Genomic DNA, 23937 nt, shown 5'->3' on the forward strand with positions numbered 1-23937 from the left:
CAGCAATGACGGAAGCTCATCTAGCCAATCAGCCCTCAAAACGTCAATGCAGTCTGAAGGTACTACCCTAGAGAACATTTTGAAATGATAAATTTTTATAATGTCCCTAAGCCATCATCAAGGGGTCCTCTGTTTAGAAAGATAGGGAAGTGCAGGTTTTAAAACATGGCTAGTTGAATGGTTACGTGTTGCCCTGACCGTCACTGACATGGAAAGAAGGTCACAATACGTTGCTAGTTTATAAAACGTTTACAAAAAGGTATGCATAATACAATCCCAGTTTTGAAAGGAAACAAAATCCACATACAGAAAAGAATCCGGAAGATATACACCAAAAGTTATCATTAAGTATATATGGATTATTAGATCACAAGTAATTCTAAGTAATTTCTAATTTTTAAAATTCTTCTAATTCTTTGTATAACTAGTATATATTTTTATAATCAAAAAACAAAGATATTTTCATTTTGTAAAAGAAAAAGAAACTAAAATAACTTTTCACCTTGTATTTGGATAGCTGATGTTTTATATCACGTAAATTTAACATTCTCTCATAGTATGACCTACGTATAATAATGTTTACTTGCTTATATAATGAAACTCAAAGGCAGAATGAGGGTGGCGCCACTACATATTTGTTCATTCATAAATTCATTCCATTTTTCAAAATTTATATGCTCCATGTGTTTCTCGATTGGTCTATCTACATGTTATGCCCTGTGTATTCTACAAGGTCAGCTCTACCCACAGGACAGAGCAAAGGTTTACAGAATGAAAAAAGCCTATAACCATGGCTCATCCTTCAAAAAGGAGGAGAATGAAAGAAAAGAAAAGGTAGGTGGATAAACAACATTTTCAGATTCTTCATAAATATTAGGAAAACAACTTACTGTCATTGCATTTCCAACAGTGTATTCTTTTGCTATAACTAGAGTGGACGCATACCAGAAGGCCAGCGCATATGATGCATATATTAACAGGAAGGCAATGCCCATGGAAATGTTCGCCGAAATAGCTTTTTTAATTCCAATCTTTTTGGCATTTTCTAGATGTTTCTGATACCTACCAGAAAATGAGGGGAAAACATGATAATAAGAAAACAATCCATAATCTGAGCCATGTTCACCTCCTTGATAGTTGGAGGTTTAAGGCACAAAGCCATAAAAGAAAGCCCTGGTGAGACCCAGCTTCCTGGGAACTCAACCAATTCAGGATCGGCCAGGACTAGAACCCATCTGAGCCTTTTCTTTACTGGCCTGGACCCATCTCCCTTGGTCCCTACCAGTCCTACCAATGCTCCCATAGCTGTTCCAGGATTGAACTCCCATCCCTGGGAGAACATCACCATCCCTTCATGGCCAGCATCACAAGTCAAGGTAAAGGTGGAAGAAGAGAAACCAAGCCAAGCCAACCAGGCATGACGCCAAAATGTAAATACTATTTGGGACTCTTCAAACAGATTCTTAACACAGGGGAATTTGTCTTCTCCAGAGAAGAACCTCCTTCCACAGCCCCACTGGGTGAGGGACAGGAATTTTACACGTTTGTGTACTTATACTTGGGCTTTTGCTTTGGTTTGGTTTTTGTTTTGTTTTGGTTTTGATCAGGCTGACCTTCAACTGTCAAGCCTGGGTACAAGGGTATAAACTGGTCACTGCTTATGGGATACAGGCTCTTACTCAACTTTTCTAGATTTTAGTTTCATCACTTGTAAAACAGAGTTACTCTTTTTTTAATAGAAGTATAGTTGATTTACAATGTTGTGTCAGTTTCAGGTGTACAGCAAAGTGATTCAGTTATACATATGTATATATATTCTTTTTCAGATGCTTTTACCTTATGGATTATTACAAGATATTGAGTATAGTTCCCTGTGTTATACAGTAGGTCCTTGTTGGTTATCTATTTTATATATAGTAGTATGTATATGTTATTCCTAAACTCCTAATTTATCCCTCCCTTCCCTTTCGCCTTTGTTAACCATAAGCTTGTTTTCTATATCTGTGAGTCTCTTTCTCTTTTGTAAATAAGTTCATGTGTATCATTTTTTTAAAATCCACATACAATCGCTATCATATGTTGTTTGTCTTTCACTGTCTGGCTTACTTCACTCAGAATGATAAGCTGTAGGTCGTTCCATGTTGCTGCAAACGGTATTATAAAATGGAGTTACTAATGCCTACCTTGCAAGACAATTATGAGGTTGACAGATAATGACAGAACGTTGTTAGTACAGTGCTGGCGTATAGCTGGAAAACCCTGATAATTCCTATTCCTATTATTATTACTATTGTTTTAGAATTTAATGTCTTCCTAAATATCGCTCATTCTATTATTGTCATATTTTTGAATATTAATTAAAATTCATATTACTGCCTTCTAGGATTTGACGTAAAGGTATAAATGTCTAGAATGGTTGTGTCAAATAGCAATATTTTCCCATCAATTTCAGTTAAGCCTTCCATGCTAGATGCAAAGAGTCTATAAATTTTGATTTTGGCTAAAATCAGAAAAAAAAAAAATCCACTGATATACAGTGAGACTTTAGAGAAAATACCACATACATTAGAGCGTTTCATATTTCTAACAAAAGACAAACAACATCATATCTTTTTCAGTTTAACCAAATAAGATGTTGAGAATTTGTTCATTTTTTTAAAATGTACGTTGCCACCAAAAATTACGTCTTTCAATTACTGAAAGCACCCTACTCTCCAGTGCTGTTTCCTCAGTGTTGGATGATGCATACATTTAGCTGAGCTGCGTCCCTGGGGAGACAGCCAGCTCGCCACGCCCAGCACTGTGCTTAGTCCCAGGTGGCCCGGTTGCAAGGTGTGGGCGCGTCAGCCCCAACGTGACACGGGGCTCCAGGGACAGTGGTGGACATGCTGTAATTACCTTCGCTGAGGCGGCTCGCTTACTGCTGCTAATGGAGAGGCACTGGTTACACTCATCCTGAGGTGTGTGGGCTACTGTGTACAGAAAGCAGCAGTGAGAGAGAAAAAGGAAGAGTTAGAGAACCAGGTATAGGCTGGCTTTGAAGAGGGCTTAAGGAACAGAAAAATAGAAAATGAAAAAGAGGGGAGTAGGGAACCTTTGCTTTTAAGGCTGGAGAATTTCCAGAGAATTTCTCTTTCAAAGAGTTGTGGGTGGGGCTTCCCTGGTGGCGCAGTGGTTGAGAGTCTGCCTGCCGATGCAGGGGACACGGGTTCGTGCCCCGGTCCGGGAGGGTCCCACACGCCGCATAGCGGCTGGGCCCGTGAGCCATGGCCGCTGAGCCTGCGCGTCCGGAGCCTGTGCTCCGTCCGCAATGGGAGAGGCCGCAACAGTGAGAGGCCCGCGTACCGCTAAAAAAAAAAGAGTTGTGGGTATCAGGAGTCCCATAGGATGGCAAAAGAAAATACTTCACATGGAGTCATACTTCAGCGATATTAGGGAATGTTATTATTTAAAGAAAACTGCTTGGGGCATTTAAGTAGAGCTGAGTAGCCTTTATTAGGGGGCTTTCTTCTGGCATATAGGTTTTCACCTATCAAGTTCCTTTAGAGCAGGGGTCCTCCACCTGGAATCCCCGGTTAAGGAACTTGAATGGGAAAAAATTTACATATTTAATTTCACTAACCTCTAACCGGAATTTAGCATTTCCTTCAATTCTCAAGGCAGGCAACAAACTGCTGTATGGTTAGCAGTAACTGTGCCTGTGTTGCCAAAAGAAATCCTAGATCATTTTCATACCACTGTTCTAATTATTACAGATATCTTAAAGTATCTTTTACCTGCAACCCTACTTCGAATTACAGTAAATATTTGACCCGTATTTAGTTCTTAGTATTTAATAGGTTAAGAATAGAGATATGTAATTACCCCATGACACTTTTAAAATGTTTTGATAACTGTACTTCACTATAATTGGTTTCCTTTGTAATCCTACATATTTTGTGTTATGCATATAAAATCATTATTTTAAGAAGGGAGTCCATAGGTTTCATCAGACTGCCAAAGAAGTCCATGGAACATAAAAAGGTCAGAACCCCGCTGTAAAGTCTGACGTTAAACTCTAGCCATCAGTAAAGGGTGCCTATATTTTGTGGGTGAGGGGTTAATATTAGGTAAAGGAAAGCAGTAGACACATATCACAAAAGAATAAGTGACAAAATGTAAAAGTGGGTTCTTTGAACTAGTGGACAAAAAAACCTGACCTTTTCAGCTCTCTGTTCTGGCCCCCAAAAGCTATCACAGTCTTGATGGCCCCTAGAGCCTCTTCTGCCACAGCGCCTGCTTTTGCATATGCAGCTAGTTCTTTGTCACTAAATGCTGAGAGAATCTGGAAAACAGAGAAACATTCATGCCCTTTGTATGGGGAAAAATGTTAAAAGACAGTCTGATCAACTCTTTCACTTACTTTTTCTTCCCAAACTCTGTCCTTTATCAAACATTGTAGATATGAAGCAAACCACACTCACTGTACCCGATCCAACGGCTGCGTCCACTCCCTACAAGGGGCGGATTTGATCCGCCCTGGTGATATGCTCCCCAAGAGGAGTCCTAAGCAGCTTTCGGCAGGAAAGCACCCTTTGCAGGAAAGAGCTCTCTGCAGGAGGCCCCTTGGTCTTGTCGCTAACCTTAAACCAGGTGCCCCCATGCTCTACTCACCTCTGGCCCTAGCACACCTTTCAGATCTTTTGATCACGCAATACTTTGTGTAACTTGTTGGTTCTTTCCATAGATCAAAGATGTAGAAATGCAGAATAAGTAATTAACAGATGACCAGATCTTTTCCCTAGCTTCCCCTTCAATAATCTCGTGAACAAAACTGTGTGAACAAGATAGCATCTAAAGAAAGATCACAAGAGGTCAACAAGCCCGCACACAAGCCTGCACGCAGTGGAGGAGGGTGATGATTCTGACCCCCTATCTCAACAATTAACTGAGGTTACTTCCCCGTTTCCATTGAAAAGCTTTCATGACTGAACAGAATCTTCAGAGACGGTTTTTGGGGGACACCAAGTCCACCATCTCCCCAGACTGCCAGCATTCCGATTAAAAGTAACTTTCCTTTCTACCAACTTCTGCAAGTATTGATTGTTTTTAAGCAGCGAGCAGCCGGACTTGATTCGGTAACAGAGTCAGCAAAAGGAAATCCACACATAGTTCTCTAGATAGTGTTTTTTGGGAATAGTGTGGAGTTCTGTATCTACTACCGTTTGTTCTCTGTTAATTGCAAAATAAACTAAAATAAAACCTTACTACTTGGAAAGGATTCACCACCCTTTTTTTTTTATTGTGTCACGATTTTTAATCACTTTGAAAACCATACTTCCAGGCCTACTCACGGGTATTAACTACTGAATAAGATGGCTAAACAAGATGTTGCAGGAGAACAGTAAAGGAAGAATCGAAACAAAAGAGATGCCAGAGTCTACTAAGTAAATCATCAACCCCAGAATGAGCAAAAATTGCCAGTAAAGTTTCTCAACTCTGGAGTGTTGGTTGAAATAGAACAGGTTTTGTGGATTTTACTGCAAGGCAAAATTGTCAGAGTGCCATTTAACTGTCACAGGTAACAATTCAAAATAAATAGGACAAATCTAAACTTATTTAAATGTTTTATATTCATGCAATAGTTTGAAGGAACGTCATATTTTTAAATTATGTTGCCTGAAATAAGGACATGACCATTTATGTCATTTAAATTAGTACACCAGAAGATTTACCTAAAGTAGTAACAGTTCCAAAAACAAAATGTAACTGAGGTAATAACTGTGACATTTTGCATCACATTAAAAACAATCTTCCTTATTAGAGCACCAGATTAACAACATGGTCCTGGATGTGGTTTCAAATGACATTTAACATGGATCTGCACAAGTACCAGAATCCTGCATATTGAAAATAACTCTGTCTGCGTGGGTTGACACACACAGAAATGCCCACGTTTCACATACCTTTGCCCAAACAGCTGTAGAGAGTCCCAGGATAGGGCTGATGGCCATTATCACAAGGGTGAGCTTCCATCCTCTGAGAAACCCCACTATGAATCCTGCAAAAAACGTGGCTATTGCTTGAAAGAACATTCCAACCTTGTCACCAATTCCTTCACCGATTTTGGAGATGTCACTAAAAAAGATCACACCTAAGTGGTTACAGGCAGGAGGTCTTCAGTCAGAAAGGTGAAGCAGACATCTAACAAACACAGAGACAGGCAACACTGGTTCAGACTCCTGCAAGCCTCTTTCACAGTCTTAGCCTCTTGAATGACATTTTTCCCCACCTAAATACTGTACAAAGGAAGAAATTCAGGATTAGTTCACGCTTCTAAGAAGTTAATAGCATTAAAAGTTGATGTTATTCAATTAGTTAATCCTGTTAGAGAAACATTAGCATTTTGAACCTATGAGTCAATTTGTTTAAAGGCAGGAGCTAGGGGGCTTCCCTGGTGGCGCAGTGGTTGGGGGTCCGCCTGCCGATGTGGGGGACGCGGGTTCGTGCCCCGGTCCGGGGGGATCTCGCATGCCGCGGAGCGGTTGGGCCCGTGGGCCATGCCCGCTGGGCCTGCGTGTCCAGAGCCTGTGTTCCGCGGCGGGAGGGGCCACGGCGGTGGGAGGCCCGCGTGCCGCAAAAAAAAAAAAAAAAAAAAAAAAAAAAGTAAAAGCAGGAGCTAGGAAGGGCATTGCAACAGGAATAGGGAAGGGCTCCTTGCTTCTACCCTTGATGATATTTTCAACGCACTCTATTCTCAATACAGCAGCCAGTGTGATCCTTTGAAAATGGAAATCTGAACATGCTACTCCTCAGATCAAAAATGCCCAGTGGCAAAGCTGAGGCCAGCCAGGCCCTACATGCTCTGATCCTCCCTTCTCTTGGACCTCATATGCTCACTACCCTCTTGCCAGGACCTCCAGTCAGGAAAAGCTTATCATCTATGTCCCCCTGCTGGAACGTAAGCAACAAGAGGAAGGAGATCTTTGTCTCATTCATTGGTATATCACAAACATCTAGAACACTGTTTGGCACATAATAGGCCCTCAAGGGCTTCCCTGGTGGCGCAGTGGTTGAGAGTCCGCCTGCCGATGCAGGGCACACGGGTTCGTGCCCTGGTCCAGGAAGATCCCACATGCCGCGGAGCGGCTGGGCCCGTGAGCCATGGCCGCTGAGCCTGCGCATCCGGAGCCTGTGCTCCGCAATGGGAGAGGCCACAACAGTGAGAGGCCCGCCTACCGCAAAAAAAAGAAAAAAAAAATAGGCCCTCAAATATTTGTTGAATAAATGAAGAGTCAATAAGTACTAAGATAAGTCTCTTTGTGAATTCATTCAATCATTGATTCACTCATTCATCCATCTTGAGGGTCATCTCAATATCTGTCAGGCCTGTAATAAATATCTGTTTGTCTCCGTGAGAGATAAACAAGTAAAGGATGTAAGCTCATTCCTCAAATACGCCTACTACATAACTAAGGCAAAAAAATCTAACAGATAAGGAAAACACACTGCGGCATAGGCTGTAATTTCTAAAGATGGCTATCCGATGATCTATTCCCAATACACACCAAATGCTTAATCTAGGAAAAAAAATTTTTTTCATTTAAAATCTTCCTTGGACATATTTTCACGTACTTAGCAGTTAATTTCTTTATGAAAGTGTGGTGTTAACAGTATACTTACTCTGTTAGCCGAGTATTGAGTTCAGTGGTGTCATTGATGTCAAACCAGCCTATTTCCTGTCGTAGAATAGCATGAAAAAACTCTTGCCTAATTTTCTTAATCTGTCGGCCAGCTGCCAAAGTCCAAAATGAAACTTGTATATAGGCAGCAACAAGAACTCCAGCACCTAATCCTGAATAATAATATGCATATCTGGAAAATAATTCAAAAGTTTCTTTTAAATATAGTCTTTATCTCTTTGGGGAGAAATATTCAGAAATGGGAATTAGTCAATTTACAGACAGATCACAAAGACCGTGTAGGACATTGTAACAAACACACATTAATTTTTTTCTCTTTTCTTAAATTATAAGAGGATAATGGCAAATCTATCCACTTGAATGATCAGCCAAAGGTAAAATAAAGTTTTGTGGTTAACTGCAAAAATATAAAGGTGCTCATGAACCATTTTTAAACTGATATTGACAGTTTGTAAACACAATTTGCCTCTTTCATAATTCATATTCTAGACTTGCATATCTTACTGTACTTAAAAAGTGCACCACATTGCAAATACAGGACTAAACAGACCGAGCATGCAAAATGGTTCTTAGTATAAGTTTTCCCGTATTGTTTACACAAAGAACAAAAAACCCTCTTCCTAATTGGCAGAAGTTGAAAGGTGTTTTAAAAATAGAACGCTAGGGGCTTCCCCGGTGGTACAGTGGTTGAGAATCTGCCTGCTAATGCAGGGGACACGGGTTCGAGCCCTGGTCTGGGAGGACCCCACATGCCGCGGAGCGACTGGGCCCGTGAGCCACAACTACTGAGCCTGTGCGTGTCTGGAGCCTGTGCCCCGCAACAAGAGAGGCCGCAATAGTGAGAGGCCCGCGCACCGCGATGAAGAGTGGCCCCCACTTGCCACAACTAGAGAAAGCCCTCGCACAGAAACGAAGACCCAACACAGCCAAAATAAATTAATTAATTAATAAACTCCTACCCCCAACATCTTAAAAAATAAAAAAATAAAAATAGAACGCTAAAATGTCATGAATTCAAACCAATTTGGAGTGAAGTCTTCACTAAATTAGAGGAAAGTTAGTATCTTTATTTTTTTTTAATTTAATTAATTTATTTTCAGTTTTTTGGGCATGCCCCGCAGCATGTGGCATCTTAGTTCCTCTACCAGGGATGGAAATTGTGCCCCCTGCGTTGGAAGCACAGAGTCTTAACCACAGGACCATGAGGGAAGTCCCAAAAGTTACTATCTTTAAAAGTAATAAATTCAATTTCAATACTCTCAAATATATTTTCTACATCATTTTACAAACTGTTTCCAGAAAGAAGCCTTTCAGGCCTGCTATGGCAAATAGACAGTACTCATTTACGTCAGCAGCATTAGTTGATAAAGTAAACATACAAACGATATGTGACAGGCTTTTGGGATTTCTACGAAGAAGGCTGAATGAGGGGAAAAATGCCATAAATGACATTACTGGATCAACGGACAAAACTGGAATACAGATGATAGATGGGATCAAAGTATTGTATCAATATTAAATGTACTGAGGTTGATAGCTGTACTGTGGTTGTAAAGAGAATGTCCTATTCTTAGGAACCATGCTGAAGAATTTATGAGTAAAGGGTCATACTCTGTGCAGTTTATTTAAATGGCAGGGGAGAGGGAATAAATGAAAACAATAGGTTAAAGTGTCTAACAAAAGGTAAAGCGTATATAGGGACTCTTTGTACATTCTTAAAACTATTCGTAAGTTTGAAATTATTTTCAAATAAAATGTTTTTAAAAGTACACCATAAAGAAGTACATATGTATATATGCATATATTAGCCAATTACCTAGTCATTTCTTCTTCCAGAATTCTGGCTGGATTTAGCATTAACAAGGAAAAATTCACTAAATAAAAACAAAACAAAACAAAAATAAGACATTTTTGAAAGGCACTGCCAGGTTTTAAAAATCTTTTTTCTCTTTCCTTTTCACTCTCAAGTCACTCTTTTCATTTGACTCATGTAAAGGGCCCAAGGGTTTAGGTGCATTTAGGGTCCAGTTGGGGGAAGTTAAGCCCTCCCAGGTTCAGCCCCCTTCCTAGAGGTCTTGGGCCTTGAAGCAAAGCAGCTTCCTAAGGCAGCAGAGAGGAGCTGACGAAGGGCATACAGAAGGCAGAGGGGGAAAAAAGAAATGGTCCACATAGAAAACACAAGATTTAAGGGGCACTTTTTTTCTTAGTGGCGCAAAGCGCTTTCCACATACTTGCGTCTTTTAATTTTACTTTACTATATGTGTGTGTTTTCCCTTACATGCTTCCTCACGACGTAAGTAATAGAAAGGCTGAATTACATTCATTGCAAAGGAAGAAAAGTTAAAGAAAAGAAAAGATAGCTGAGTTGCTCAAAGACAAGTCAGTAGATCACTGGTACTCGGTCACCATCCTGCATTCCCTGTCCTGGTATTTTTAAAGCAGTATTAACTGGAAGGAAATTGTCTTTTAATTTGAACTAATTTGATAAAAATGTCAATGTGCCTTTTCTGGTTTACATGTTTTAGTAATAGCGAGGATTTATTGAGCATTTATTACATGCCAGGCATTGTTCTCAACACTTTACATGCATTACTTCGTTTCAGTTTCACAGCAACTCTATGAGGTAGGACTATTTCATAAATTCCCATTTTACAGATGAAGAAATTGAAGCACAGGGAGATAAAGTAACTTACCCAAAGTCACACAGCTAGCAAGCAGGCTGAGAGTCCTAACACTATACCATACAGCTCCTGACACTATACTACAGTGATTGATTCCTGTGGTAATGACTCATTTTCACTTTTTCAAAAACACAAAGTGAAAACATAAAAAGGAAGCAGCCCATATCTACTGCATTCACATAATCATAGGATAAAATGTCACCACAGCATTGATGATAAAGCACACCAGGGTAGGCATTTCCCATTTACCATGATGCTAGCAGAGAAACTAGTCTTTGTACTAGCCTTAGATCATGTTTTCCGGGTGCTGTGTTACCATTCTTACCTTCCTCCAAAGGAAAATAAGGTAGAAATTTATTTTAAACTACTGTCAGGATCAATTACCAGGCATGTGGCCCTGATGGTGGCATAATTTTTCGCTTAGGATTGTTCTTTCTACGGATGTTCATAGTGAAGTGTTTCTGCTTATTAATCTAGCTCTTTATCAGTTACTAGATCCTTGAGGAATCAGACCGTATTTTACTTCCGTTCTTATCCGTTCCGTTTTGCAAGCTCATTTCCTTCCTGAGTTCATAAATCTGACACCTTTGATATGCTACATTGGAACCGTGTTTCGAATTAGAGGCAGACAAGCTATCCTAAAGCTGTGGTATTTGTAGAAACCATTGTTCAAAACCACAGGCAACCTGCAGATATATGGGTACCTGGCTATTTTTTCCCCCTGAATGTAGAAATCAGGTGAAATCCTAGAATGAGTTTTACTCTCCTCCAACACCAATATTACAACTCAGATTGACCCTCCCTGCTAGGAAATAAGAATCTACAAACAGTCCAAGTTTGACCTGCTCCTTTCTCAGAGTCCCAGGCCAAGAATGGCAATCTAATTCTGGGTTAGTAACCGTAGGAGCCCCAAAGCCCTCAGGAAACCAAGAGTTTCTGCTGCCTGACCACAAAGGTGAGGCAAATGTGTGCTGATGTCTCGTTCCTGGAAGAGCCATGGAACGAAATCTGGAATTCTAGACCTGGAAATCTCATGGACTTAGTTCTGGAAAAGGCCTCGACCTGGTCTTCTCAGATGCTACCTATTAAGCTTCAGTCTCCTAAACAGTCTTTAAGTAGTTATGTGGTTGAATGCTTCACCACGCTGTCTGCCTGTTAGAATCCCGTGGGGAGCGTGAAAAAGTATAGATGCCCAGGCTCCATCCAAGACCAGCTGAATCAGAACCTCTGGCTGAGTCTAGATCATAATTCTAAAAAGTGTCCCCAACTGATTCTAATGTTCCAGGATGGAGAACTCCTACTCTAGTCTGCCTGAATGCCTCCCATAATGAGGAAATGGGGAATTCTAGAAGCCGCCTATTCATTTTAGAGAGCTCCCATATAATTCATCCATTTCATAGATGGGGAAACAGAATCTTAGAGTGGTTGTTTCATATCCAAGTTCTTACAGCTAGTTTTCCCCCAATATTTATGTTCCAGACACTTGACATAAATTGTCTCATTTAATTCTATCAGTAAGTCTACCTTTCAAAGGTGAGAACAGTAGGGATTATAGAGGTTAAGTAATTTGCCCAAAGTCATAAGCTGGTAAGGGCCTAAATAATAAATGTATACCTTAAGGATTCCATGGGGAGACATTACATAAGGTCACTCTGAGTCTCAAAGTAAATCAATGTCTGCCTTACTTGATTCTGCCCGGGACTTCTTTTATTATATAGAAACACTCAGCACAGGACAGAGTTGGTGCATGTCCAGGCAGCTTTGGCAGTGTGGGTAATTAATTAAGGTAACTGGGACTCAAAACTGCCTTTTCCTCTCATCTATGTGGCAATGCAAGGGCACGCAGGGTATACTGATTTCTCCACAGAATCTCCTACATTACTACAGTCACATAGATTTGGCATAAGATATCAGGTTCCTAATACTCTGCAGAAAAACTGTTTCCTATGACTCCATTCTTAGGTTTGGATGAGGAATGTTTTATGCATAGTTTCTGCACAACTGAGTCATTGTGACGGAACAACCTCGTCACAGAGCCTTTATTCTGTTGACAAGGATGGGCTCTGTTCACAGTAAGGCACCATCAGGCCCTCCTGTAATTAAACCTTTTTTTCTTCTAACATTCCCTTCTCATTTGGCTCCCATCTAGTCTAGCTGTCCAAGAATCCAACGATTCTAGACTCTAAATAACATCATCTCTATGAGATGAGCTAGTGAGCTCAGCTAAGTACAGCTGAATACTCTATCTATGCTCAATCCCCAGGATTTTTGCTAAACTACAAATGTAAACATACCAATGAGCTCTCTGAGTATGAAATATAACAACTTCGTCTTCTCCAAAGAGGCACGGGAGTATTATTTGTACATACTACTAAAGAGCGGACATTGGAATTAATAACATTTGAGGTACTTCCCATTCCAAACCCTCCAAGACAGCTAATATGCCTAATGACAAATGTGGCTGTAGAGGACCAAGTGTCATTTAATTTGGAGGCCGCTGAAACTAAGTTGGCAACTCGGGTGAGTTTATCACTCCAGGTATTACAGGTCTGTAAGTAAGCTCATGCCATGCCCCAGAGAGACCTTGAATTTAGCCCTGGGCACGGTACATGGCACCTGTCTGCCATTCCAGCTTCAAAGCGATACGGTTGCATAATTAGAAACACAGAAAAGACAAGCAAACTGCTCCAAATAAGAAAGTTGTGGAATTACTGTGGTGTTAGCAAAAACAAAAATAGGACGGATAAAACCGAACCAAATGCCAACTCCCCTGTGATAAGAGCACTGCATCAGATTTCTCAAAAAATTTAATTGTGATAATATACACAAAACCATCTTAACCATTTTAAGTGTATAGTTAAGCAGTGTTAACTATATTCACGCTGTTGTACAGCCAACCTCCAGAACTTTTTCACCTTCCCCCAACTGAAACTATGCCCATTAAACAACAACTCCCCGTTTTCTCCTCCCCCAAGCCTGCTACCACTATCTTACTTTCTGTTTCTATGAATTTGGCTACTATAGACACCTCATCTAAGTGGAATGATACAATAATTGTCTTTTTCTGACAGACTTTTTTCACTTAGCATAATGTCCTCAAGGGTCAACCATGTTGTAGCAGGTGTCTGAACTTCCTTATTAAGGCTGAATAATATTCCCTTGTATGTATATAACACATTTTGTTTATCCACTCCTTCGTTAATCTGATTTTTTTAAATCCTGAGTTGAGACCCATTTTTTATTGATGCGTTTGAATATAGGCATCATCCTACTGTATGTGTGTGTGTGTGTCTTATAGATATAGATCTTATAAGAAGTACAAGGAAAACAAATAGAAAATTCCTCATTTCCTTGAAGGCTTTTTAAACTATCCTATCTTACTCCAATTTTACCTTTATGGTGTTGAAGTTCTGGCCACTGGTCAAGCACAAGTAATCCATTTAAAACTTTCCCAAACACATTTTTTTAAAGGACAAAGTTATTTACATTGGCAGTATAATGTATATGGTCATGGCTGGGATGGCAGAAAGACCTGGGTTTGAATTCTGCCCTAATACTGTATAACTCTGGACAAGCCTCAGTGTCTTCATGTGTCACAGAAAATAACGTTACCTACTGTGTGGGACGGTTCTTGGAGGCTTAAGTGAAATAAGACCTAGCACACGATATACACAATGAAAGGTTACTATTATTGGTGTGATTTTTATTATAAAGAGGTTCTTCTCAGAGACAAGAGTACTGGAGAGTAAATAAACTATTTTTGTAGGAGCTTGATTTAACTTTTGAAGGATGCTTTCACTAGACTTCTAAAAGGCATTAATATTCATCAATATTTATGTAAAGTACAGCTTTTTTTCCCTGTTGTATAAATTAAGCAATCATGTTCTCTTAGGTAATTACAATTAAGCCCTACACTGCTAAGCAAATATGTAGTTCTCAATCAGTGAACACTGAAAACTCTTACTGAGTGTCATCTAAACTACAGAGTCCACTTTTTCTCAGATATCTTTACTGTGAAAGCTGCCTTTCCTTTGTCAGTTGTTTTCCTTCTATTCCACCATCTGTGTGCCAGTAAAGCTTCACTCGGTCTTCTCCAGCCTAGTGCTCACAGGTCTCTTGGGAGGAACTGAGCTATCATGCTTCGCAGAAAGCATGAACATCTTCCTTTCTATGTTAAATCTGGCTAATATGAAAATAACTTTGTGCATTGAAACCGCACTCCAGGGCTGTTGACACAGCCTCTCACATAGATGACATTAACTTACAGGACTCCTTTGGCTCTTCAGTAATTACAGTCCTTTGAGTGAGTTTCAAAGCACATCATTTTCACATTGAGTCCATTGACTCTTTAGTATTCTGTCAAGTAACAAGTCAACCTTGTTGATCCAAAAATTAGAGACAGAAAGTGGGTCTAATTTTAGCAAAAAGGATGGGGAAGATAAAAAAAGAAAACCAGAAACAGACCTACAAGCTGAGCATAGCTAAGAAGTACTACCACGCAAACTGATATATTCTGAAGCTCATCAGTAATCACTAATGGGATGGACACTGCACAGACATACTCTGTTATAGTTCCACCATCCTCACGTAGACTGACTTCCTTACTTTATTTAAATGCAAAACTTTCTGGAGATGGGTGTTTCCTTATTCTATATTTAAAGTCAAATAGCATACACCTATTTGTTGAAATTTAAATGAGTATTTGAGGAAGTTTTCTGAGACTGTTACAACCCCTTCTGTGATATCTGGAGTCACCCAGATGTCCGAACCATGAAGCAAGTAGAGAATGAATAGAAAAATCAATGTCTAATCTTCCACTCAGTTAAACATATATATAAAATACATATATATATTTTTAAATAGAGAAATGCTTACCTGGAAAGGAGAAGTTTCCTCCAATATTAACAAATCTGTCAGTCATTTCTCCAAATACTATCATCATGAGGGGGAGACCTGACCCATGAGCTATGGCCATGATAGTGCCAAAGGACATAAATAATTTATCCTGCCAATCAGAATATCGAAACTAAAAAAAAAAAAAAAGAAAGAAAAGATAAGAATACTTAGCTTGTGTAACAGGATTTCTCTTTTTTCACAATGATATGCTCTTCGGATTTTTATTTAATGTCAGTACTTTTGTAACAGTTGCAAATAAAGGTATTAGGGAAGAAAGAATGTCAATCCAATCACTGACAGATTAATTTCATGATTCTATTTATTTTGTATTCTGTGAGGAAATCAATCTAACCCCATTTAATCACTATCTTATTTGGATAAGTGCAATATATTCAGAAGGGACGAAGGTTTGGTCCCATTAAGAAATATTGTTTGATTTTCTAGAGCTCCTGAGGTAGTGAATTAAGAGCAGCTAGGGGTAGACATCATTTACATACACACACATAGTATGTCCTTTAAAAAGACATTCAGGGCTTCCCCGGTGGCACAGTGGTTAAGAATCCACCTGCCAATGTAGGGGACACGGGTTCAAGCCCCAGTCTGGGAAGATCCCACATGCCACGGAGCAACTAAGCCCGGGTGCCACAACTACTGAGCCCGCGTGCCACAACTACTGAAGCCCGTGCTCTGCAACAAGGGAAGCCACCGCACTGAGAAGCCTGCGCACAGCAACAAAGAGCAGCCCCCGCTCGCTGCAACTAGAGAAAGCCCACGCGCAGCAACGAAGACCCAACGCAGCCAAAAATAAATAAATAAAATTTAAAAAGAAAGACATTCAGAAGAGTTCAAAGGGAGAATTATAAAGGGGTTGGGGGGAACAGCTCCTCTGGGTTTTGAGGATAAGATCCCTTTAAGAGGTTTAAGTTCGCTTTTAGAAGGCAGCTCCGCAGGGAAGTGCAACAAACATTAAGGAGTGCCTGAGTGCGTGCTTTAGGGAAGACTTGCTCATGGAGATGACGCTCGCTGCAGAACCTTGAAAGGTAAGGGGGAATTAGCTGCAGAAGAAATGCGAAGTGCAGAGGAAGTGGAGGATGCTGAGGCTTAGAACAGCAGGGGGACTAGAAACCACACGAGCGCTCGGGTGACTCCACGCAGTGGAATTCCTCAGTGCACAGTACAAAGCGTGGAAGACGATACTAGAGAAAGGTCTAAAAGGCCTGGTGGGCCACACCAACAATCTTGGACTTAGTACCACCTACAGAGGAGAGGGGTGATACCAGTTGTTACAGTGAAGTGCACAACACCTAAGAACTAACCAGCCAATCAGTGTCATAATTCTCCAAAACACTTTGTCCCCCGCCATCTTTGTTAGTCCTCTCCAAATTCTCACTTTTTCTCACCATTTCTTTTTTTCTTTCTTTTTTTTTTTTTTTACATCTCTACCGGGGTGCAATTGCCCCACAATGGTTTTCTCACCATTTCTGATTGACTGAACTATGGCTCTCTCTCTTTGTTCTTCTTTCCTCCTCTGCCTTCCGGACTACATCTTCCGTCTATAAGTTTTCTGTTTCTATACCTTCCTCTCTGTCCCTTGCATCCTTCCTGTCTTTTTAACCTTTCCTTCTGCCCATTTCCCTCACCTTACCCCCTTTGGGGGACAAGGATCGGTAACCCGAAGAATAGATGATGAGTCAGGCTTGGTGGAGTGGGACCCCTGAGGGTGCAGGCTGAGTCAGATGGGCTCACTATGCAGGGGCACCCTGAGGTCAAAAGCACAAGGCGGGGAGTGAGGGGTGTGTGTGCAAACTGTTCTCAAAGAGTTCCAGGGGTTCGGTCTGGGAGACCACATTCCATCATCAAGCACGTAGGGCAAGCAAGAGTGCTGAAAGAGACAAGGGGTCAGAAGCCAGGTGGGGCCTGGAATGGAAGAAGGGGAGCAGGTAAAGTCAAGGACAAGCGGGGAAGGGCCCCTAAAACTGCTACAAAAGGGACCAGTGTCCCCAAGGTTCGTTTCATGGCTCCTGCGGAAGGGAGATAGAGCCCTCGGGTCTATGGGCCACAGTTCAAGCACAGGAGCAGGCTGTCATATAATGTTCCTTCAGTGAACATTTATGTGAAATGGAGGAATGTTTTAAGTGCTTTTCATGGTACATCCGAAACTCATATAATATAATATGTTAATTGTACCTCAATTTTAAAAGTTTTTCATATTAATTAAATAAAACATTGTCTCCAAGCTTCAATTTAAAACTCCATGAATTTCACAGCAATACCCTAAGTAAACCTAGATCTGTTTTCAGATCAAAAAGAATGCATTCTAACTCCTATTAAAAAACACACTTTTGGGCTTCCCTGGTGGCGCAGTGGTTGAGAGTCTGCCTGCCGATGCAGGGGACACGGGTTCATGCCCCGGTCCGGGAGGATCCCACATGCCGCGGAGCGGCTGGGCCCGTGAGCCATGGCTGTCGAGCCTGTGCTATGCAACGGGAGAGGCCACAACAGTGAGAGGCCCACATACCACAAAACAAAACAAAACAAAACAAACCCACAGTTTTGTCCTGAACCTCTAGCAGAACAACAGCAAAAATATCTATTCAGAGGGTGAAAAGTTTACACTTACATTTAACTTAAGGTTAAACTTTTAGATTCAAATGATTGTTTCCACTTTAACGTTAGTGACATTTTGTTTTCTCTATGAGGCAGATTTAAAACGTGTGCCCTGGACTTCCCTGGTGGCGCAGTGGTTAAGAATCCACCTGCCAATGCAGGGGACACGGGTTTGATCCCTGGTCTGGGAAGATCCCACATGCCACAGAGCAACTAAGCCTGTGCACCACAACTACTGAGCCTGCGCTCTAGAGCCCGCGAGTCACAAGTATTGAAGCTCGCGCGCCTAGAGGCTGTGCTCCGCAACAAGAGAAACCACCGCAGTGAGAAGCCCATGCACCGCAACGAAGAGTAGCCCCCGCCCGCCGCAACTAGAGAAAGCCCACGCGCAGCAACGAAGATCCAACGCAGCCAAAAATAAATAAAAATAAATGAATAAATAAAAATAAAACCTATGCATTAAAACCAGATTTAGTTTCACAAACAATTTATTCTCTAAAGTACTAAATTGAAAAAATGTTACCCTTACTGAGACTTTCAAACAAAAACATCACAAGCATAAGGGAGAAGAGAATGAACAGGGGCTTTATGGTGGCATGAGACGAATGCAGCAATGCTCCAGAGTGTGGACATTTTGGTGTCCTCTCATCCCTTACTTAATAAGTTGGAGGTTTCAGCTGACATGCCGCTTAATACCAACTTCTCTGCTATCAAAAAATGGCCGTCATAGTTTGAAACACATCATATTCACCAACAGTGGGCAAACGCTTTCATGGGTCCCCTCTCTTAAACATATTACAAATGAAAAACAGATTTGCCTTCTTCCAAAAGTATGTTGGCTTGCCTTGGACCAGCAGAAAACCACTGAGAATTGTTGTAAACATATCTGAGTCCATAACGGTAACTCCATATTTAATCAATTTTCCTGGAAGCCAACGTGAACATAATAAATTTCTTAATCATTTACAATTCTCTGTAGTTAACAATCTCTTTATATGCAAGCTTATTTTAAACTAAATTCGGGTTTTTTTGTGAAACAAGTGCTGAGATGCATTTTCCTGAAATTGGTTCGTTTGTATGCTGCTACGAACACAAGTCCTATTTTCAATTTCCCAGTACACCAGTTAGCTCTGGTTAGCCAATCCAGGACAGCACAGGTGCAGCAGGGAAAACCTATTGCTGCCTGTAGACAGTCTTAAAGTACTGCTATAACTATGGATCCGAGACATCAAATTTAAATGAAGGCAGGAATTATTCATATTTAATATTTCACAGCTTACCAATGTTAATGGTCCAATCAAATTTACTTTCTTCGTTTTCTCCTTATCTTGTTTGCTGTAAAAAAATATAATTGACTGAATTTAAAAACTGTTACAAAATATTTCAATTGAGTATAAATTTGAGTAGTTATCATATTCAATATTATATATATATTTAACATCTTTATTGGAGTATAATTGCTTTACAATGTTGTGTTAGTTTCTGCTGTATAACAAAGTGAATCAGTTATACGTATACATATATCCCCATATCTCCTCCCTCTTGCATCTCCCTCCCACCCTTCCTATCCCACCCCTCTAGGTGGTCACAAGGCACCGAGCTGATCTCCCTGTGCTATACGGCTGCTTCCCACTCGCTATCTATTTTACATTTTGTAGTGTATATATGTCAGTGCCACTCTCTCACTTTGTCCCAGCCTCCTCTCCCCGCCGCTCCCATGTCTTCAAGTCCATTCTCTACATCTGCGTCTTTATCCCTGTCCTGCCCCTAGGTTCATTAGAACCATTTTTTTTTTTTAGATTCCATATATATGCGTTAGCATATGGTATTTGTTTTTCTCTTTCTGACTTACTTCACGCTATAAGACAGACTCTAGGTCCATCCACCTCACTACAAATAACTCAATTTTGTTTCTTTTTATGGCCGAGTAATATTCCATTGTATATATGCGCCACACCTTCTTTATCCATTCCTTTGTCAATGGACACTTAGGTTGCTTCCATGTCCTGGCTATGTAAATAGTGCGGCAGTGAACATTGTGGTACATGTCTCTTTTTGAATTATGGTTTTCTCAGGGTATCAACATTATACTTTCAAATATAAAATAGTGATGTCCACAAATTGTCAAAATTATCCAGTTTCGACTGCAAGGCAATCACCAAGTGCAAAGGTAACCATCCAAGTTACTATAGGAATCTCTGGATAACCGGGAGACAGTCACCTGTCTTGCAGAGCTCACACACAGAGGGAAGATGACTATGTTAACAGTGTCCTCCAGATCAATTAATCCTGCACTTGCTAAAATCATACATATTGATCTAAAATTAGTAAAGGCTGGGACTTCCCTGGTGGCACAGTGGTTAAGAATCCGCCTGCCAACGCAGGGGACACGGGTTTCAGCCCTGGTCACGAAAGATCCCACATGACGTGGAGCAACTAAGCCCGTGCACCACAACTACTGAGCCTGAGCTCTAGAGCCTGCGAGCCTCAACTACTGAGCCCGTGTGCCACAACTATTGAAGCCCATGCACCCAGAGTCCGTGCTCCACAACAAGAGAAGCCACCGCGATGAGAAGCCTGCGCACAGCAGCAAAGAGTAGCCTCCACTTGCTGCAACTAGAGAAAGCCTGCGCGCAGCAACGAAGACCCAACGCAGCCAAATATAAATAAAATTAAATTTTAAAATTTATATTAAATAAATAAATAATAAAATAACATTAGTAAAGGCCACCCTTCTGAATGATTACAGGGAGTGGTGTCAGGAAACCCTGTCAACTCTGCATTCAAAATACATCTAGAATTCAACCACTGCTCACCAATTTTATGGCTATCCCAATAGCCAGGAGAACTCCTGCCTTGTTTCTCCACTTCCACTTATGCCCACTTTAGTCTTTCCTCAACACAGTAGTCAGAGTAGTCATTTAAAAACTCAAGCCACGTGGTTGCCAAGAGTTGTGGGGAGAGGGATGGATTGGGAGTTTGTGGTTAGCAGACGCAAATTATTACATATAGGATGGATAAACAACAAGGTCCTACTGTATAGCACAGGGAACTATATTCAATATCCTGTGATAAACCATAATGGAAAAGAATAAAAAAAGAATGCATATATATGCATAACTGAATCACTTTGCTGTACAGCAGAAATTAACACAACATTGTAAATCAACTATACGTCAATAACGCAGATTTTTAAAAAACTCTCAATTCGTATCATGCTACTCCTCTGCTCAAAGACTTACAATGGCTTCCACTTTTCTCAGAGTAAAAGCCAAATCCTTACGTTAGCCTCTAGGGCCCCACATGATGTTTCCTTGTCACCTCTCTGACCACAGTGCCCGTTCCCACTGCTGCTTGCTCTGCTCCAGCCACCCTGGTGTCTCTGCTGTCGCTGTTCTGTGAACCTTCCAGACATGCTCCCATCGCAGGGTCTTTACTGCCTGTGCCAGGAATGGTCTCCCTCCGATGCTACACACTTCTCTCATTTCTTTCAAGTTCTTGCTCCGATATTGCCTTCTCAATAAGACCTCCCTTAACCACCCTACTTAAAATTGCAAACGACTTCCTTTTTGCACTCCTGATTTCTTTCGCCTTGATTAATGCTTTCCCATAGCATTCATTACCTTCTAACATTTGCTGTAGTTTACATATTCAGCATAGGTATTATTTATATCTATCTTCCATACAATAAATGCAAACTCTAGGAGAGCTGACTTTTTTTTTTAAACCTAAAAGGAATTTATTTAGCTTAAATGTCCAGGTAGGTGACAAAGTTTTACTCATAGGACTCGATCCCAAATTATCTAGAACATTCGCTAAAATCAAAGGACAGACATCTGCAATGAAATATGTTCAAAACAATGTGCCATAGGCAATAACGGCATGATTGCAACAAGCATGTAACTAACTCTCAATGTGCCCTAGATAACTGAAGTGAGCTGAACTTCCTTTAATGTATAAGCTTTAGTCTGCTTTTTATAAAAATTTGTCTCCTTACACTTCATTTCATAATCTTACAGTTTCAACTTATTCTTAGCTTTTTCTATTTCTCTTTTGAACTGTCTTCTTTCCAACACAAGGCTGTGAGCTCCACTTCTGAGGACTTCCTTGGGTTCTGTCACTGCATCTTTTGCAGGAAACCCCCTCTGTACACTCATCAAATGTTCAGCCAGTGCAATACATAAATAGCCTTCTTCCAGAAAATGCCATCTATTTATAGATTCACAGTCAATCCCAGTCTAAATTGTCAGCTGACGAAACCCACATTTTTCTAGTAGAAAGAATATCAATTATTTTCTAGCAGAAATAATACCAATTTTATGTGGCACGCCAAATTTTCGATGAATGAATACCATGGTACGTAGAAGGAATAAGGCAAGATCACTGGATGAAGACGTTAACAGACAAAAATTATGCCTCAGTTGAACCACCAGATAGGCATGTTTTCCGTTGACTAATCAGGTCCCTTGCAGCTTGAGGACACACTACAGAACCTGATAAAATTTGTCCCTCGGGGTGATCACTGGATGACACAGTTCAATTAGTTCTGGGCGGCCTGGCATGAACTCAGAGACCACAGCAGCCTCGTAAACTGAAGCTGAAGGCGGAAGTGATTCACTATTCCCACGGTGAAAGGCGGACAATGACAACATGACACTGACTGGTTTGCTTCTGCCCCTACTGAGGTCCGTGAAGTGTGGGCAACAAGGGCCTTTGGGAACCCGAGAGCCGTCACAGGAAGGAAGACGTTCAAGAAAGAGGTTTCCCCCTTGCATCTGAACAAAAATTTCTTTGGAAGCACAGGTTAGGACGAATGAGGCTGCTCCAGGTGCCCCCTACCCCCTTCACCCCTCACCACCCACAGGGGAGAAAGATGGAAGAGCCTGGCGCTGGGAGGAGCGGGGTGGGATGGGTAAAATGAGGAAGAGGAATAACGAGGGGGAGGAAGGAGGTTTCTGCTTCACTACGCTTGTTTAAAAAGCACAACCGTCAATGACACGTGTGATGCTCTGCCAGCATAAAAGATCAGATGATGTTTATGAAAGTTTTTCGGAAAAGTTTTGAGTTACATAACGCAAGGAATGTTATGCCACACATATTCATCGAATCACCCTGCCCAAAGAGACGCGGGCACTTTTAAACACATCCTCTTCTTCCTGAGCCTGCCGCAAAAGAAGCCTCAGTGACATTCCTTGGGTAAGGTCAGAACCTCAGACAAGACTCTACGGAAGCTCCAAAACAAAGGCCAAAGGCATCATCAGATTTTCTCAACTTTCCTCAGCCAGATTTGGCCCTGCTGATTCACGTGTCGCGGAAAAGCGGCGGCTGCGGGTCATGTACCTGTTGCTGCTGCCACGTTCAAATTCGTCCTCCGTATTCTTGGGGATCCGGACTGTTGCGAGCCTTCCCGCCTCTAGATCCATCTCAGCCTAGGGAGAAACCACAGTCTCAGGTCCAAGAACACCCACCCACTGCGGGGAGGTCGACCAGCCTCCTCGCAGACCCTGCTCGAGGGATCGGGACCGGTTGACAGGTCGCGGGGCGCGGGGACGCCGCGTGGAGGTCGCGCTGCCGCCGCCCGGAGCCCACTGTCGCCGGAGTCCCCCGGTCGGAGCCGGCGCGCCCAAGCTCCCCTCACCTGGGACCTCGCGCGTCTCTGGCCGAGCTGCTGGGCGCACCAGGGCTGCGGCCGCGGGGCCTGGACTTTGTTCCCGGCGGCCTCGCCCCCGCCCACCCCGCGCGCTTCAGGGCCGGCGAGGGCCCCCGGGCCACAGGAGCCCCTCCCGCCGCCCTCCCGCCGCCCGCCCGGCTCACACGGCGGGCCAAGCGCGGAGAAGGGCCCGGCACGCCGCCCTCGCCGCCGGAGGTGCCCCGCCGGCCGCCGCCCACCCGGGCGAGCAGCCAGCCCCAGGCCGCTGCACCAGCTGCTGCTGATAAGCCCGTGACCAGCCCGGTGCCTCGCCCGGCTGGCCACCCGAGCCCTCCAAAGTGACTGTCACACTCCCTCGGCGCTCAGTGTTCTTTTTAAACCCATGCGGGGGACAGTTTCTAGACGCTCACTAATCATGGGA

The 23937-nt window shown here is 41.9% G+C and overlaps 1 protein-coding gene across 1 annotated transcript in view; it reads right to left on the bottom strand.

Annotated features, from left to right (window-relative positions):
- ABCB4 (ATP binding cassette subfamily B member 4) overlaps positions 1-23589 on the bottom strand; it is a 75518-nt gene extending 51929 nt beyond the window's left edge. The window contains exons 1-9 of the mRNA XM_082846350.1: positions 23505-23589; positions 23207-23295; positions 19147-19201; positions 15239-15389; positions 9499-9556; positions 7663-7854; positions 5946-6117; positions 4200-4324; positions 891-1062 (exon numbers count right to left, since the gene is read on the bottom strand). Of these exons, the coding sequence (XP_082702476.1) occupies positions 891-1062; positions 4200-4324; positions 5946-6117; positions 7663-7854; positions 9499-9556; positions 15239-15389; positions 19147-19201; positions 23207-23289 (1008 nt within the window). The 5' untranslated portion in view covers positions 23290-23295; positions 23505-23589. The remainder of the gene's footprint in view (positions 1-890; positions 1063-4199; positions 4325-5945; positions 6118-7662; positions 7855-9498; positions 9557-15238; positions 15390-19146; positions 19202-23206; positions 23296-23504) is intronic.
- Between the last annotated feature and the right edge of the window lie 348 nt (positions 23590-23937).

This window comes from Leucopleurus acutus (assembly GCF_964270905.1).
Source record: "Leucopleurus acutus genome assembly, chromosome: 9".
Classification (NCBI taxonomy): Eukaryota; Metazoa; Chordata; class Mammalia; order Artiodactyla; family Delphinidae; genus Leucopleurus; species Leucopleurus acutus.